This window comes from Phragmites australis, chromosome 7 (genome assembly GCF_958298935.1).
Source record: "Phragmites australis chromosome 7, lpPhrAust1.1, whole genome shotgun sequence".
NCBI classification, from domain to species: Eukaryota; Viridiplantae; Streptophyta; class Magnoliopsida; order Poales; family Poaceae; genus Phragmites; species Phragmites australis.
This window is the reverse complement of record NC_084927.1, coordinates 21,128,737-21,143,725: the sequence shown is the minus strand read 5'-3', so window position 1 is coordinate 21,143,725 and position 14,989 is coordinate 21,128,737. Positions and strand designations below refer to the sequence as shown.

Genomic DNA, 14,989 nt, shown 5'->3' with positions numbered 1-14,989 from the left:
ACTGAATTTATAATGAGTAGCCAATAAAAAATATGTAGGATTAATGCTTTATGTCTAACAGCAGGTGCATTTCGCCTTTCCCTTTCGTAATGGCCGATGATTCCTTACATTTCCACGAGAATCAGAATATGCTTCCTCTCTTGCTCTCTCAAAGATTTTTTTTCCACTTGCGGACAAGAACACCCAAGCATTCCTCTGGAAAACCAATGGACGGCTCGCATGGGCTCGACAGCGAACGCGAGCGCGCGACACACAGAGAGAGCGAGCAAGCGCCACCATCAGGGTAGACCGGCAGAGAGGCACGCATGAATACCATGATGCAAACACGTCGTGATTAGCCGTGACTCATGTGAACGAAGCAGCTAAAAGGTACACACTTTTTCATCCCATTCTTATTAGAAACACAAGTTGGTTCTCATTTATTCGCTTTCATGATTCATTAATTTCTTCCTGTCTCTATTAATATTAAGAATAATTAAAGAAATCAGAGGAAAATTAGTATATAATTTTTTATCTTTTTCCAGATTCAATCTAAAATCAAACTATATTATCCCTCCCGATATGTTTATTTAATATTTTTTTATGAAATATCTTTGTATCTTAAATTTATATTTAATATTAACACGTTTAAATTTATATTTCTTTTTCAAGCAAGTCCGTCGGCAAAGATGGCCGGGAACGCGCTCCCAGCTGTTGGTTCGCGATCTCCCCGTCCCCACAGCACGTCGCCCTCTGCGCGGCTGGCCCCACCAGCACGGGAAGGCGACGGCACACACGCTTCCGCGGGGCCCCACCCCGCCTCGGCGTCTTCTAGCCTCTCTCCCATCCCCATGCAGTGCCAGTGCCAGGACGCTGCTGCCTCTCCACCCTCCGTCGCACACGTTGCTCCCCACCTCCCTTTCTTCTGCAGTTCTGCCCGCTCCCGAAACAATATCTCGCCGCGCCCCTCCTCGGCCGCCGCCCCCACGCGCTCGCCTCCGCGTCGCTCGTTTCTGGTGGGCTGAGCGGGCGGTTGCATCTGCTGTTGGGTGCGGGATGTCGTCGTTCGCGGTGTCCGGCGCGAGGCTCGGGGCCGTGCGGCCCGGCGGCGGCGGCGGCCCGGCGCGATCCGGCGGAGAGCGGAGGAGTGGGGTGGACTTGTCGTCGCTGCTCTTCAGGAGGAAGGACTCGTTCTCTCGTACGGCTCGCTCGCTCGCTCACTAGGCCTCAAATTCCGCCCCCTTATTTTTAGTCACTCTCTCGCCGCTACTCTCCTCGCACGGATGACCTGTTTCCTGATTAGTTGTGGCTGGCATACGTGCTCATCCCTTTTCGAATCCATGTATCTTCATTTCGTCGAGAGATGCGATCGCAGTTTCTGAATTCTGGATCCTGCATTTTATTGTGGTGAAATGCGTTAGTGTTACCAATTGCCATTACGATCATTTCACTTACTCTGCTGATGTCTCTCTCTCTCTCTCTCGGCCCCTGTTGCGTGGCTGATGTTTTCTTATTGCTGCAACTCGGAAGTCTCGGTGTTGATTTCTTAGCTCTTACCGGTGGAGTGGGCTTTTGCATTTGCAGGCACCATTCTGAGCTGCGCGGGTGCTCCTGGGAAGGTGCTGGTGCCCGGAGGTGGGGGTGATGACTTGCTGTCCTCAACAGAACCTGCGGTAGACACTCCAGCGCAATCTGAAGAACCACAGGTAACACGGTCCCCTGCCTGAAACCCCATGTCTTCATGATACATTCACCAAATGCCTGATGAAATCAAGTAATGGAGGTGTCAGGTTTTGTGTTTTTTTCCTCGAAACATAAGGTGTTACCCCGTTCCATTTAAGAAACGAACAGGTTTTGTGCTTTTTATATCCGCATTGTGCAAATAGTTGTGCATTTTGTATCTTTGTTAGTTGTGGCACTGTGCTGGATCGTGGGCTACTGAAAACTTAGCTTGACATACCACCTTGCAAGATGATAACAAAAGGATGCACCGTTCGGTTTCTGTTTGGTTCTATATAAAACCTATCTGTTTCTTTTGATGTAGATACCTGAAGCAAAAGCGGTTGTGGAAGAGGAGGCAACCTCAGCTGCGGATGAAGCAGCAATTGAGGCTGAAGATAAGTCTGAATCTTCAAAAGTGATTGAAGGCACTGACGAAACTGACATTGATGTGAAACCTCAAGTTGTCCCACCACAAGGAGATGGACAGCGAATATACCAGATTGACCCAATGCTAGAAGGATTTCGGAACCATCTTGACTACAGGTAAGTATGTATACTACTTTTGGTCATTTTGAGTCTAAGTGCTTTGAGCTTTCAAAAGTTGGGTATGTTAACATAGTGTATAGGGGGCACCGCACCGATCAAAGATTACGCACACTATTGTTCTCATTGTTCCGTGGTCATACTGGAAAGTGGTTGTAGCATTATGACTGAACAACAAAATTCTTTAATTTGCTCATTGCTGTTACTCATAAATGCAATAGAAACTTTCAGCGCCAACCATTACAAGTACAGCTAAACTGATTAGAATGTGGTTGGTTGGATGTAGATTTTACTTTCTTGATTCTCCGTCAATTGGACAAGTTAATTTCCTTATTTTGGTGCTTTTCTGGGAAAACTATAACTTTGACAAAAAAAATTGTTTGCCTGGGTGGATTAAACAGATACAGTGAATACAAGAGAATGCGTGCAGTTATTGATCAACATGAAGGTGGCTTGGATGCATTTTCTCGTGGTTATGAAAAGTTGGGATTTACCCGCAGGTAAATTTTACGCCTAATTACCATAAAAATGCATCTGCTAGTATACTTTGCACATCTTATGAGCAAATATTTATTTTCCTGTTTTCCCCCTTTCTTTCCAGTGTCGAGGGTATTACTTACCGAGAATGGGCTCCCGGAGCACATGTACGTTCTTGCCAGTCTTAGCAATCACCTTTCGAGTAATTGTTAATTGTCACTATTTGCTAGCTAGCGCACATGGCTTATGCAGATAGTCCACATTATATTGTGATTGTTTTGTCTTCAAATGAATTGCTTATGAGAAACTGATCAGCTGCATTAAGATTTGAGAACTGACTCTTGCATCTTATTGCAGTCTGCAGCATTAGTAGGTGACTTCAACAATTGGAATCCAAATGCAAACATTATGACCAGAGTATGTTTACAGTTTAGCAATATTTCATCTTCACCTTGTAATTATTAAACTATTTATATACTGGACTCATTTTAGTTGTTTTTGCATTCCTTCAAGTTGAGCCTTACGTACTAAAATTGCTGTTATTCACCTATTCCAAACTGTCTAAATTTAGTGCAAAGAGTACTGATTCGCTGTGCTATACTATTGTTTACCCTTTCAATCTACTGCCATCCTTTTTTAATCCAAAATGAGAAAAATCCATGTTACAATTCATGTGTTTGTTCCATCCACCATATGTTGTTATCATTTACGAAATGTGTTGGTGGGTTTCATAGCATATGAACATAATTCCATATGACCAGTAACGTTTTGCTCTTTATGTTGAAACAATCTATTGTCATTTTCAGAATGAGTATGGTGTTTATGAGATTTTCCTCCCTAATAATGCTGATGGATCCCCAGCTATTCCTCATGGCTCGCGTGTAAAGGTGGGATTTCTAATTGGCCAACTATTTTGTTGGGGGTGTAAGAATTTCAAATTGAGCCTACTAATTGGGCCCCTTTTCCTTTCTTTTTTGTAGATAAGGATGGATACACCATCTGGTGTAAAAGATTCAATTTCTGCCTGGATCAAGTTCTCTGTGCAGGCTCCAGGTGAAATACCATACAATGGTATATATTATGACCCACCTGAAGAGGTATGCTCTAATTTCTATCTACATTCTTTCATTAAATTACCAGTGGTGTTTTTTTTTTTTGGATTTTTCACTGCCAAGTTTCAAGTTTTGTATTTTCGTCTGATTGTCTCATCATCAACATGTGGATCTTGAGCAATGTTTTGAAACTTGGGAGTGGCAAATACAATTATTTTCCCTCTTTTGGAAAGGATTCTGGGGCATGTTTCTTGTGCTACTTAAGCCTCTTAGAGCCGTGTAATATTTTTCCTTTGTTGGTTAGGATATTCCATTTTGAATTTTGTGACCATTTCCTGATGGAGTTTTACATGCAAATGCAGGAGAAGTATGTATTCAAACATCCTCAACCTAAACGGCCAAAGTCACTACGGATATACGAATCACATGTTGGAATGAGTAGCCCGGTATGCCATAAGTATTTTGACCTTTTTTTTGGGCACTGATGATGTAGTCCGCTGTAATTTTTTAATTCTGTTCCATTTCTTTAATACTTTTAACATCCAACTTTTGGTTCTTTGGTTCGCAAAGGTGAGAGGTAGAGTAAATGTCAATTCTTTCCTTAGCTACTGTAACACATACTCTATCAGACATATTTTATTCATGTAGCAATTTCTGCAGATTTTAAATGTCTTCAAATTGGCGAATGCAATATTTTGTTTGCATAATGTCATGCACGTCCTTTTTATGTGATCTTCTGTATTACTGTATGGTTTCCGATGCATTTTGATGTACAGGCATCACATGCTAAAGTAAACGCTAAAATGTTGCATTTTGAGAGATACCACTTAGATGATTTTTACTGACAACCTGTGGAAGTTTTCATCCTGTAGTTTGAAAACATTCACAAACGCAATTAGCCTCTCTCCCCTATTGACCCCCTTCCCTCTCCAACTACCACCCGCAGCACACATACACAAACAAAAAGATACTCGATATGGGTACTTTCTACTTATTGGTAACCAAAGTTTTAGCAGTATATACTATCATTGTTGGTATATCCCCAAAGAACTATCCACAAATAGAAGCATATGAAAGTTAACAATCCACATGTCAGAACCATAACTTATGCATCAGTCTCCTTGTAACATTAATACTTTTATTTTTTTTAACTATTACTAGTACCTTTATTATCATTATTGTTTTCTCATCATCTTTTTAGTTAGATCTTGTGAGTTTCATCTCTAGCCTATCCCAATTTGCTTGGAACAAAGGTTGTTGTTGTCGTTGTCGTATACTATCATTGTTGGTGCTTGAGAATAAGTTGAGTGTCTCAGATGATCTGTTGCACAGGAACCGAAGATAAACACATATGCTAACTTTAGGGATGAGGTGCTGCCAAGAATTAAAAGGCTTGGATACAATGCTGTACAGATAATGGCAATCCAGGAACACTCTTATTATGCAAGTTTCGGGTATTAATGAGATCCATTTCTCTCAATTATTTGTATGTTCCTTTTTCATCCATCAGGAGCTCCTGCATTCTAATCCTTTGTACACAGAAATATATGGGTCCACTTCTTTCTGTATCCCGAACAACAATGCTTAGCTTTTCTTACTTGGTTTGATTATTATTATACTTTCATTTTCAGGTACCATGTTACTAATTTTTTTGCACCAAGTAGCCGTTTTGGGACTCCAGAGGACTTAAAATCTTTGATAGATAAAGCTCATGAGCTTGGTTTGCTTGTGCTTATGGATATTGTTCACAGGTATGCTTATTTAGTATTATAAATGCAAAGTGATTTTGTGGCAACCGGGATGGGTGTACCACATATCTTTGTTAGGAATATCAACTTGTATTCCTTGGTAACCATAGACCAGTATATATACATGTACATGTGAACAATATGCAAATGACCCCATATAACACGGGGATATTACATAGATGCAAATATATAGATCTCTTCTATCCCCCAAACTCCTGGTGGATCAATCACACTGAATTTGGAGAGATAGAACATGTGCTGAGATATACTTTGTGCCTTTATGAAGAAATCAGCCAACTGAAGCTCTGAAGGAACATATTGAAGATCAATAACCTTATCATGTACCTGTGTTCGTGTGTAAGAAGCATCAACATCGATATGCTTGGTGACCTCTTGCTTCATCACGTCTAGAGCAATACTGATAGCACTTGTATAGTCGAAGAAAAGAGTAGGTATAGGAGACGAAACACCAAAATCCTCAAGTAACCACCGTAACCAACTGAGCTCTGCTGTCAACAAAGCCATGGCTCGCAACTCAGCCTCTGCACTGGAATGAGAAACTGCAGTCTACTTTTTTGTCTTCCAAGCAATGAGAGAACCATCAAGAAAAACACAGTAAGCAGAAAGAGATCAGTGATCAGAGGGACTACTAGCCCAAGTTGCATCATAATACGTAAAAAGCTGTAAAGAGCTGGAACGTGGAAAGAAAAGATGGCGAGAGATAGTCCCACGAAGATAGCGCAAAACACGAAGATGACTATGGTGAAGCTGAGTGGGAGCAGCAACGAACTGACTGAGAATGTGTACTGCATGAGAAATGTCAGGACGAGTGACACAAGGTAAACAACACTCCCAACAAGATGATGGTAGCGTGTGGGATCCGCAAGAGGCTCATCATCAGTGGATCGAAAAGAAAGATTAATCTCCATGAGAGTCTCAACAGTGCACTCATCAGTGAGAGAAGCACGATCAAGAAGATCCTAAGTATACTTCTCTTGAGATAGAAAGAAATTCTCAGATGTAGAAGAAATCTCAATCCCAAGAAAGTAACGAAGAGGATCCAGATCAGACATAAGAAACTGCTCATTGAGACAAGCCTTTACAAAGGCAATATACTCATAATCATCCCCTATTATGATCATATTATCAACATACAAGAGAAGAGTTTGACTACCAGACTAAGTGTGGACAAAAAGCGCATGATCATGAGCACTAGCAGAAAACTAGAAACAATGATCACAAAAGAAAATGCTTAAATCAGACACAAGGGGCTTGCTTAAGGCTATCAAGGGAGCGACAGAGACGACAAATCATGCCCTCAGGAACAGAATACCATGCTGGTAGTTGCATGTATATCTCATCACGTAGCTCACCATTAAGAAAAAACATTCTTGACATCAAGCTAAGAGATATACCACTGACGCACAGAGGCAACAACAAAAAGAGTGCGAACTATGGTCATGTGGGCTACATATGCAAATGTCTCATCATAATCATGGCTATGTTCCTGTTGAAAATCATGGGTGACAAGATGAGTCTTGTAGCTCTCAAGAGAACTATCAGAACGAGTCTTAACCTTATAGACCCACTTGTACATCATGGGACAAACATGTGGGGGAAGAGGAATAATATCTCACATGCCAGTGCGCTCAAGAGCAGCCAGCTCCTTTGCCGTCACTTATTGCCATTCCTGATGAACAACATCATGGTAAGAAGACGACTCAGCAAGAACGACACCAGTAAAACCAAATTGATCGGGAGGCCGAATCAACTGGCAATCATGAAGGGAATAACTAGGAGAAGACATAGAAGTTGAATCTCTAGAAGGAGATAACTCATCAGAAAGTGGCATAACAGAATGTGAGACAACATGGGAACGACGAGTGTAATGGAAAGAGAAATGCGCAACTAGAGAAGGAGAAGGATCTGGTGGGCGGGAGTCAAGGGCGAGGTGGGCACCGAAGAAGGCACAACAGGAGAAGGCACCACCTGTTGCCGAGGAAAAGAATACAGGTGTGGCAGGAAAAGTGAGAAAAGATAGTGGTTCATTCAAGGAAGCTGAAGAAGTGGAAGAGAAGGTACGAGGATAGAAGGGACAAGACTAGTCAAAAGTATCAACCCGAGAAATGCGCATCTGATGAGCAACAGGATCTCAACACCGATAACCCCTGTGCTTAGTATTGTAGCATAGAAAGACACACTTAACAGATTGAGCAACTAGTTTGATATGTTCACGAGAGGCGAGAAGAACGTAACAAACATAACCAAAAAGACGAAGACAAGAGTAGTCAGGAAGACGCCCATAAAGACACTCAAAAGGATTGGGTGTTGGATGTTGACCCAAATATGTGGCAGTGGAGACCGCCTCAACCCAAAAATTATGCGGGACAGAAGAGGCAATCATAAGCGCACGAGTTGTCTCAAGAAGATAACGATGCCTGTGTTTAGCAACACTATTCTGAGCATGAGTACCTGGAGAGGAGAATTAGGACAACGTGCCTTGTTCAACAAGAAAAGTACGAAGGTATCTAGAAAGAAATTTGCAAGCAAAATCAGCTCAAAAAACACGAATGGACATGTGGCCACAACCTTTTTTTAGGAAGCGGCTTGATTAGACGTATCCGAGCCCGAGTCCAAACACAAAGCGGCGGTGGCGCGAGCACAGCCTGGTAAAGTGCCGGCATATCCATGGATAGGAGCATGGGCAGATTCAACCGGCGGTGGCGCAGTGGAGGAGGAGGCCGGGAGGAGGCGAGGTGGCCACGGGCAGAAGCAGCCTGGAGGAGGCGGAGCATGGGCGGATCTGGCCAACGGCGGTGCAATAAAGGCGGCAACTGGGAGGAGGTGAAGCAATCCCAGGCGGAAGCAGAAAAGAGTTGGCAGGAGTGAGAGGCTGACGAAAGAAAAAATATAGGTTTTAGGACGAGTTGCGGCTTCCTGAAGAAAACCTAGCTCTAATACCATTTTAGGGATAGCAACTTGTATTCCATGGAAATCATATGCTAATATATATACATGTACATGTGAGTAATATGAAAAGAACCCTTTATAACACAAGGATATTACACAGATGCAATATATATCTCTTAACAATCTCAACCAGTAGCCCAAATGGTCGAGATGTGTGTGAAACGGATGTTAACCCACCGCCGCTGCCGCACTTTGTCCTCTGCAACCTCCTCTGCTGCGCATTCCGCTACGCGCGCCTACGCCGCTCCCACTCCCGCTCAGATCCCCATCGGCTTCGTCGATTGGGGAGGAGGAGGGTGGGTGAGGGAGGAGAGGTGGGCAGCCGGCGGGGGAGGGGTAATGGCGGTGGTAGAGGCATCGGTGATGGCGCTGCAACGGTTGAGATATCGAGGACGCGTGTCCTCGTGGGTGCTGTTGTATTTTCGTTATAAATGGTGTCTTTGGATGGCCCTGTTGTTGGTACTCAATAGTTTTGTTCTGTTTCTTTTATTAGATGTATTGACTCAAATGGAAGTTGAATCTATTTGACACCTATTAGTAAAGTGATACTTTCTGGGAATTTTCTTTTGTATTAGACACACAATTGATGGTCTAGAGGTGGACAGAGGAGTTCAGATGCAATAACTAAAAATTCTTAACTGGCAATTTTCTTGGTGATGCTATAGAGAATTTGCAAGTTGGGAAAGTAACACCAGTGTCTTGCTGACAATTGTCCCTAGGCCCCACTTATTATTCTCATATTGGATGTTATTTTCCAATTACACATGTTTGCACTGAATGTTTGGTAAAGAAGGAAGTGAATGTAAATACATAGTACCAAAGAGCTCTAAAATCTAAACCAGTTCTAATTGGTCACGAAATATGCAGGTGGCCATCCACTTGCTTTAGCCACTTGGACTTCATATTCCAGAAGTCCTTAGTTTTTAGTTTTAACATACCTTTTGTTCCACTTGTCTTATCCTTTTCAATTGCATAGCTTTACCAATGTTTCTGTTTATCCTGCAGTCATGCGTCAAATAATACCCTGGACGGTTTGAATGGTTTCGACGGGACTGATACACATTACTTCCATGGTGGTCCACGTGGCCATCATTGGATGTGGGATTCTCGCCTGTTCAATTATGGGAGTTGGGAAGTACGTGACAAGTGACTTCTGTCACCATATTTGTTAACTGATCCTGTTAATCTGTCTTCACAGATGTACATATTATGTTCTTATGCAGGTTTTAAGATTTCTACTGTCGAACGCAAGATGGTGGCTTCAAGAATATAAGTTTGATGGGTTCCGATTTGATGGGGTGACCTCCATGATGTATACTCACCATGGATTACAAGTAAGTTTATTAAGTGATTCTGATGACTTGATTTTATGGTACCTCTGTTGCCTTTTCTGGTAGTGCTACATCTTGCTGTCCTTTTGCCGAAACAATTGCTATACACTACATGTATCATAGTTCCTGATATGAACTAGCAAGTCTGAGATAGCTTCGTGAGTTGTTTGTACCTGATCAAAGTGATTTTCAATTTTCTAAATTTGCTGTGCTTTGTTTTAGGTGTCATTTACTGGGAACTATGGTGAGTATTTTGGATTTGCCACAGATGTTGATGCGGTAGTTTACTTAATGCTGGTAAATGATCTAATTCATGGGCTTTATCCTGAGGCTGTGGCCATTGGTGAAGATGTAAGTGCTCACAGTATTTGCTCTTTTTATTTATATATTTTCTTATATAGAGCAATTAATTTAAGCTTTTCCTCAGAGATTAGGTTGTTATTATTTTATTTGGTGGAAAGAAGTTCATACCGATTGTTTACCTTACAGTACACCCCTCGTCTCTGCAAATTTACAAAGTGGAAGCACATTGAACTTGTGTGCATATCTTGGATTGTTACAATTTTGTCACAGTATGCTTGTTTAGGTCTTCCATCTAATGCGACTAGTGACATTTATTTTGATATCTGTGATAAAAACAGTCAACATTCACTGATGGCAACACGGAAGAGGAAGGCTATCCAAAGATCATACCTAACTAATGGGTGTGTGTGTATGCAAGAGCCACAAACTTTAACATCCCTGCATATCTGTTATAAATTCCTACTGTACTGAGTATTATTACACATTCCTAGACCAGTATTTTGGAGCTACTGTGGGTTCAAAATGACATGTGTACATGACAGTATCGAGCAAATAGGAGGTTACACCAACATTCATTGTTCAATTTGTCTAATTATGAAATTGTTCAGGTCAGCGGAATGCCTACATTTTGTATTCCTGTTCAAGATGGTGGTGTTGGTTTTGATTATCGCCTACATATGGCTGCCCCAGACAAATGGATTGAACTCCTGAAGTAAGTGCTGGAAAATTAGTGACTGCATAAGCAGTATGATATATTATAGTTGTTAAATGACTTAAATCATATATGCTACTGGCTAGGCAATCCTCCCAATATAAGGTTGAATATAAAAGCTATTAATTTGTGTAATCACATACTAACTCCACTATCTTTTACTTGTCATACTAAAATACGTGAAGTTAACCTTTTAAAACTTTGACCACGAATATACATAAATAATACTATATCTTAATTTGAGTTTTGTCACGAGGAAATGATATTAGTAGAATTGTTATCAAAAGTACTCCCATATCATTATATCTTCAATAATTTTAAGTTATAATTAGAACATGTAATGGTCAAAGGTGTATTTGGGACCGTGCAGCGTCCAAAACGGCAAGTAAAAGCACTTCTATATCATTACTTACACAAAGTCACTGATCATCTAATTCAGTGTTTTAAATAGCAGATTGGAGTAGCGTAGTGGCTAATGTTTTTACACTGGGTATTGCACAGTGAATTGATGATATTGCAAGTTAACAAATTATTGTTTCTATATATATTTAAATGTATGAAATTTCAAATTTATCTTCTATCCGAAGTCTGTAGATTGTTTCAGTGATCAGGTCTAAGACCTTTTTATGCTTCACTTGCGCATTTATTATGACTTATGCAATGAATTTAGCTAGACCAGAAAAAGTGGTTAGTATGTTTAGGAAAGGTCATAGGTGGTCACGTGGGATTTTAACAAAAACTTATGATGATTCAGATACGCAGCTAGCAAATAAAGCTGAAATGCCTAGCAACAACCTGCAACAGTAGTGGCTCCTGTGGGCTCACTAGAGCCCTGTAACTGCTCATACGCCCAATAGTGACTATGCATTTCCAACTACAATGATCCATGCTCTGCTAATAGATGCCTTCTGCTCTTTGCTCTTTGGATCATACCTTTTTCGATGATTATTTATGCACCACCTTTGAAGCTGTTGAAAGTTAGCACTTCACGTACATTATATGATTAAATTACAACATTCCTTTTTTAACACAGGCAAAGTGATGAATCTTGGAAAATGGGTGATATTGTCCACACCTTAACAAATAGAAGGTGGTCAGAGAAGTGTGTCACTTATGCTGAAAGCCATGATCAAGCACTAGTTGGTGACAAGACTATTGCATTCTGGTTGATGGATAAGGTACTAGCTGCTTCTCTCGGAGCTAAATGAATTGTATAATTTGCATATTTCATTTAAGAGCTCGTATTTTCTGATGATAATGGTCTGTTCATTTACTAGCCACATCTCCGACTTTTACTTGAGCACTAGACTTGATATTAAGCAGATATAGCTATAACATAGTGTGTGGTGATTTGCTAACTTTGGACTATTGAAATCCCTTCTTTTTTTGTGAGCAGCTGAGTAATTTCCATTTTCTTTCATTTGTTTGCTCCTTTTGTAAACTAGCAGAACATTCATATTTTCTCTAGAAAATATTTGGGCATGGAAAAATTCAACTGACTAATGAACCACCTGTTTGAATTTCTAACCTATTATAAATATATGATACTTTCTGAAATGATTACCATAGTGCTCGGAAGAGCTATACTGTGCCCCAGAAGGCCAGAAAACAGGGCATGTGGGCAGGAATGAGTGTCCAATTCATCTAATATGGGTCTGCTAAACCTGCCATTTCATGCAAAACTAACTGGTATCAGATTGATTTATGTTGATAGCTGAGGAGAAATCAGTGCTTTGTTTTACCCATCTGAAATTAATGTGGTAGGAGTTACTGCCTATCTACATTTTTAGATCTGCTCAATAAGGGATCTAGGAGATTTGGTCACAAGATCTTGTCAGTCGAGGATATATGCTCCTTGGTATTTATCGTGGGCTTGTGAATTTCATCTTTGTTCCTGGAAGAAAATAGTTGACTATTATTATTGGGACCATTGCATAATATTTTTCCTTTATATTTGATGAGTCAATAATTAATTATAGTTGTGCTTGTATGTTCTCTCTTTACCACCCAGATTATAAGTTGAAGGGCTTATTTTTGCACCATGTGGTTCCGTACTTCATGCTTATGGCTGATACTTGGTATATGTCAAAGTACAATATTGTGCTGTCAAATGTTGATTCAATACAAAATGACATGGACATCTCAAGTTCTTCTCATGCAGGATATGTATGATTTCATGGCTCTGGACAGACCTTCAACACCTCGCATTGATCGTGGGATAGCTTTACATAAAATGATTAGGCTTATCACAATGGGTTTAGGAGGGGAAGGCTATCTCAATTTCATGGGAAATGAGTTTGGGCATCCTGGTAAGTGTTTACAACTTATTGCATTTTGCATGGTTGTGACAGCGTTTCATGATTTTAGCCATGATCTTTGCATAGTTGTTACCTATCGCTTCTGAGGAGGGAGTTGATTCATTTTTTTTACTTGGCAGAATGGATCGATTTTCCAAGAGGTCCTCAAAGTCTGTCAAATGGCTCTGTCATCCCAGGAAATAACAATAGTTTCGATAAATGTCGCCGTAGATTTGACCTTGTAAGTTCAGTTGTGCTATTGTATCCTCTCACCAGATCCAGATGGCCATGTTTCTTTGGAAATCTTGTTTAGGAAAGACTATTTTCTATAAAAGCTAATGTAGTATTAATATATGTTGCCATTGTTGATAAGTAAGAGAGTTGTCCTTTTTGTCAGGGAGATGCAGATTATCTCAGATATCATGGTATGCAGGAGTTTGATCAGGCAATGCAGCATCTTGAGGAAAAATATGAAGTATGTCGCTGGTTTATCTCTATTGATTATTCACAGTTAAATTCCAATGTCATCATATTGTGTATGTGTATATTTTAATAAGTAGAAAATCAATAATTTGAGGAAAATTTTATGTGTATATTGAGTTTCTTTTTACCTCAGGGTAATTGGTGACCTTTTACTTATGAAATAGTCAATGTAACTGCAGTTTATGACATCTGAGCACCAGTATGTATCACGGAAACATGAGGAGGATAAGGTGATCATCTTTGAGAGAGGAGATTTGATATTTGTGTTCAACTTTCACTGGAGCAATAGCTATTTTGACTACCGCGTTGGTTGTTTAAAGCCTGGGAAGTACAAGGTATGCAGCTTTTTTTGCATACTTTTGCAATTTCAATTGTGTAACCTATCATCACTTGTGGGTTTTTGAATTTTTTTTATTTCTGCATGCATAATTTGTTGATCTAGATGTTGTAGTTGGTAGAAGGGCTCTTGGTACTCAAGTAGCATTGTAGTATTCCTGTCATTTGTTTTATATTCTTGACAAAGTTTTGGACTTCTAGCGATCTTCCTTCATTAAAGTTTTGTGCATACTGAAATTTGTTTCCCAAATTTACTCAAATGATACTATCAGTTTTAGAGCCGTCTATTTGGAGACACATGTTTTTATTGGTTGCTAAGGGTTTGTTTTATTTCCTATCAGGTGGTCCTAGACTCTGATGATGGCCTCTTTGGTGGATTCAGTCGGCTTGATCATGACGCAGAGTACTTCACTGCTGTAAGTGTTGGCTCAAGTGTTGGGGCACAATCTGCTTGTGTTTTTTTGGTAGCCTACTAATCTGAGTCAACGTCAATTTTACTGGTGCATTTCAGGACTGGCTGCATGACAATAGGCCGTGTTCTTTCTCCGTGTACGCTCCTAGCAGAACTGCCGTCGTTTATGCCCGTACAGACTAGGAAGCAACAGCACGATATCTGGGGAAGAACCCCAGAGAGCTGGTGGCGTGACATCGCTGTGCAATGCAATCAGATGCGATGCTGCCCTGATGCTGTGATTTGAGGGGACTGGGCCTGCGCTACTTCACCGCCGCATGCCAAGAAGATCAGGTTGATAGAAAGCTTATTGACGGGCTCTCGTTTCCGAGTGACTTGTGAAAGAAAATGAACTGCGCGCACCGCATTTCCCCGAGCTACACCAGTCACCCCAATCTGAAAACGTTCCTTGTGGTTTTGTACATAATGGATCTTTCTGAATCAATCTGCCCAACGTAAGTGCTTATTTCCGCTGTACTGCTTAGTGCTATTAAGGGAGTGGAAAGCCGGTGTTTGTGCTGTGTTTGCATCGCTTCTCTTCCAAGGTGCGCACCCCTCCTCCCAGCCCACTGGCGTCGGCCCGCG

The 14,989-nt window shown here is 40.8% G+C and overlaps 1 protein-coding gene across 1 annotated transcript; it reads left to right on the top strand.

Annotated features, from left to right (window-relative positions):
* Nucleotides 1-836: 836 nt before the first annotated feature.
* LOC133924164 (1,4-alpha-glucan-branching enzyme 2, chloroplastic/amyloplastic-like) lies at nt 837-14,881 on the top strand. Its single transcript, XM_062369582.1, has 22 exons — nt 837-1,177; nt 1,564-1,685; nt 2,024-2,244; nt 2,646-2,744; nt 2,846-2,888; nt 3,079-3,138; nt 3,528-3,608; nt 3,702-3,818; nt 4,136-4,219; nt 5,106-5,227; nt 5,405-5,524; nt 9,497-9,626; nt 9,715-9,825; nt 10,045-10,173; nt 10,734-10,837; nt 11,871-12,015; nt 12,999-13,146; nt 13,275-13,375; nt 13,532-13,609; nt 13,797-13,952; nt 14,295-14,369; nt 14,465-14,881. Exons 1-22 carry the CDS (start codon nt 1,036-1,038, stop codon nt 14,546-14,548), a joined length of 2,472 nt encoding a protein of 823 aa, XP_062225566.1. The 5' UTR covers nt 837-1,035; the 3' UTR covers nt 14,549-14,881.
* The last annotated feature ends 108 nt before the right edge of the window (nt 14,882-14,989 follow it).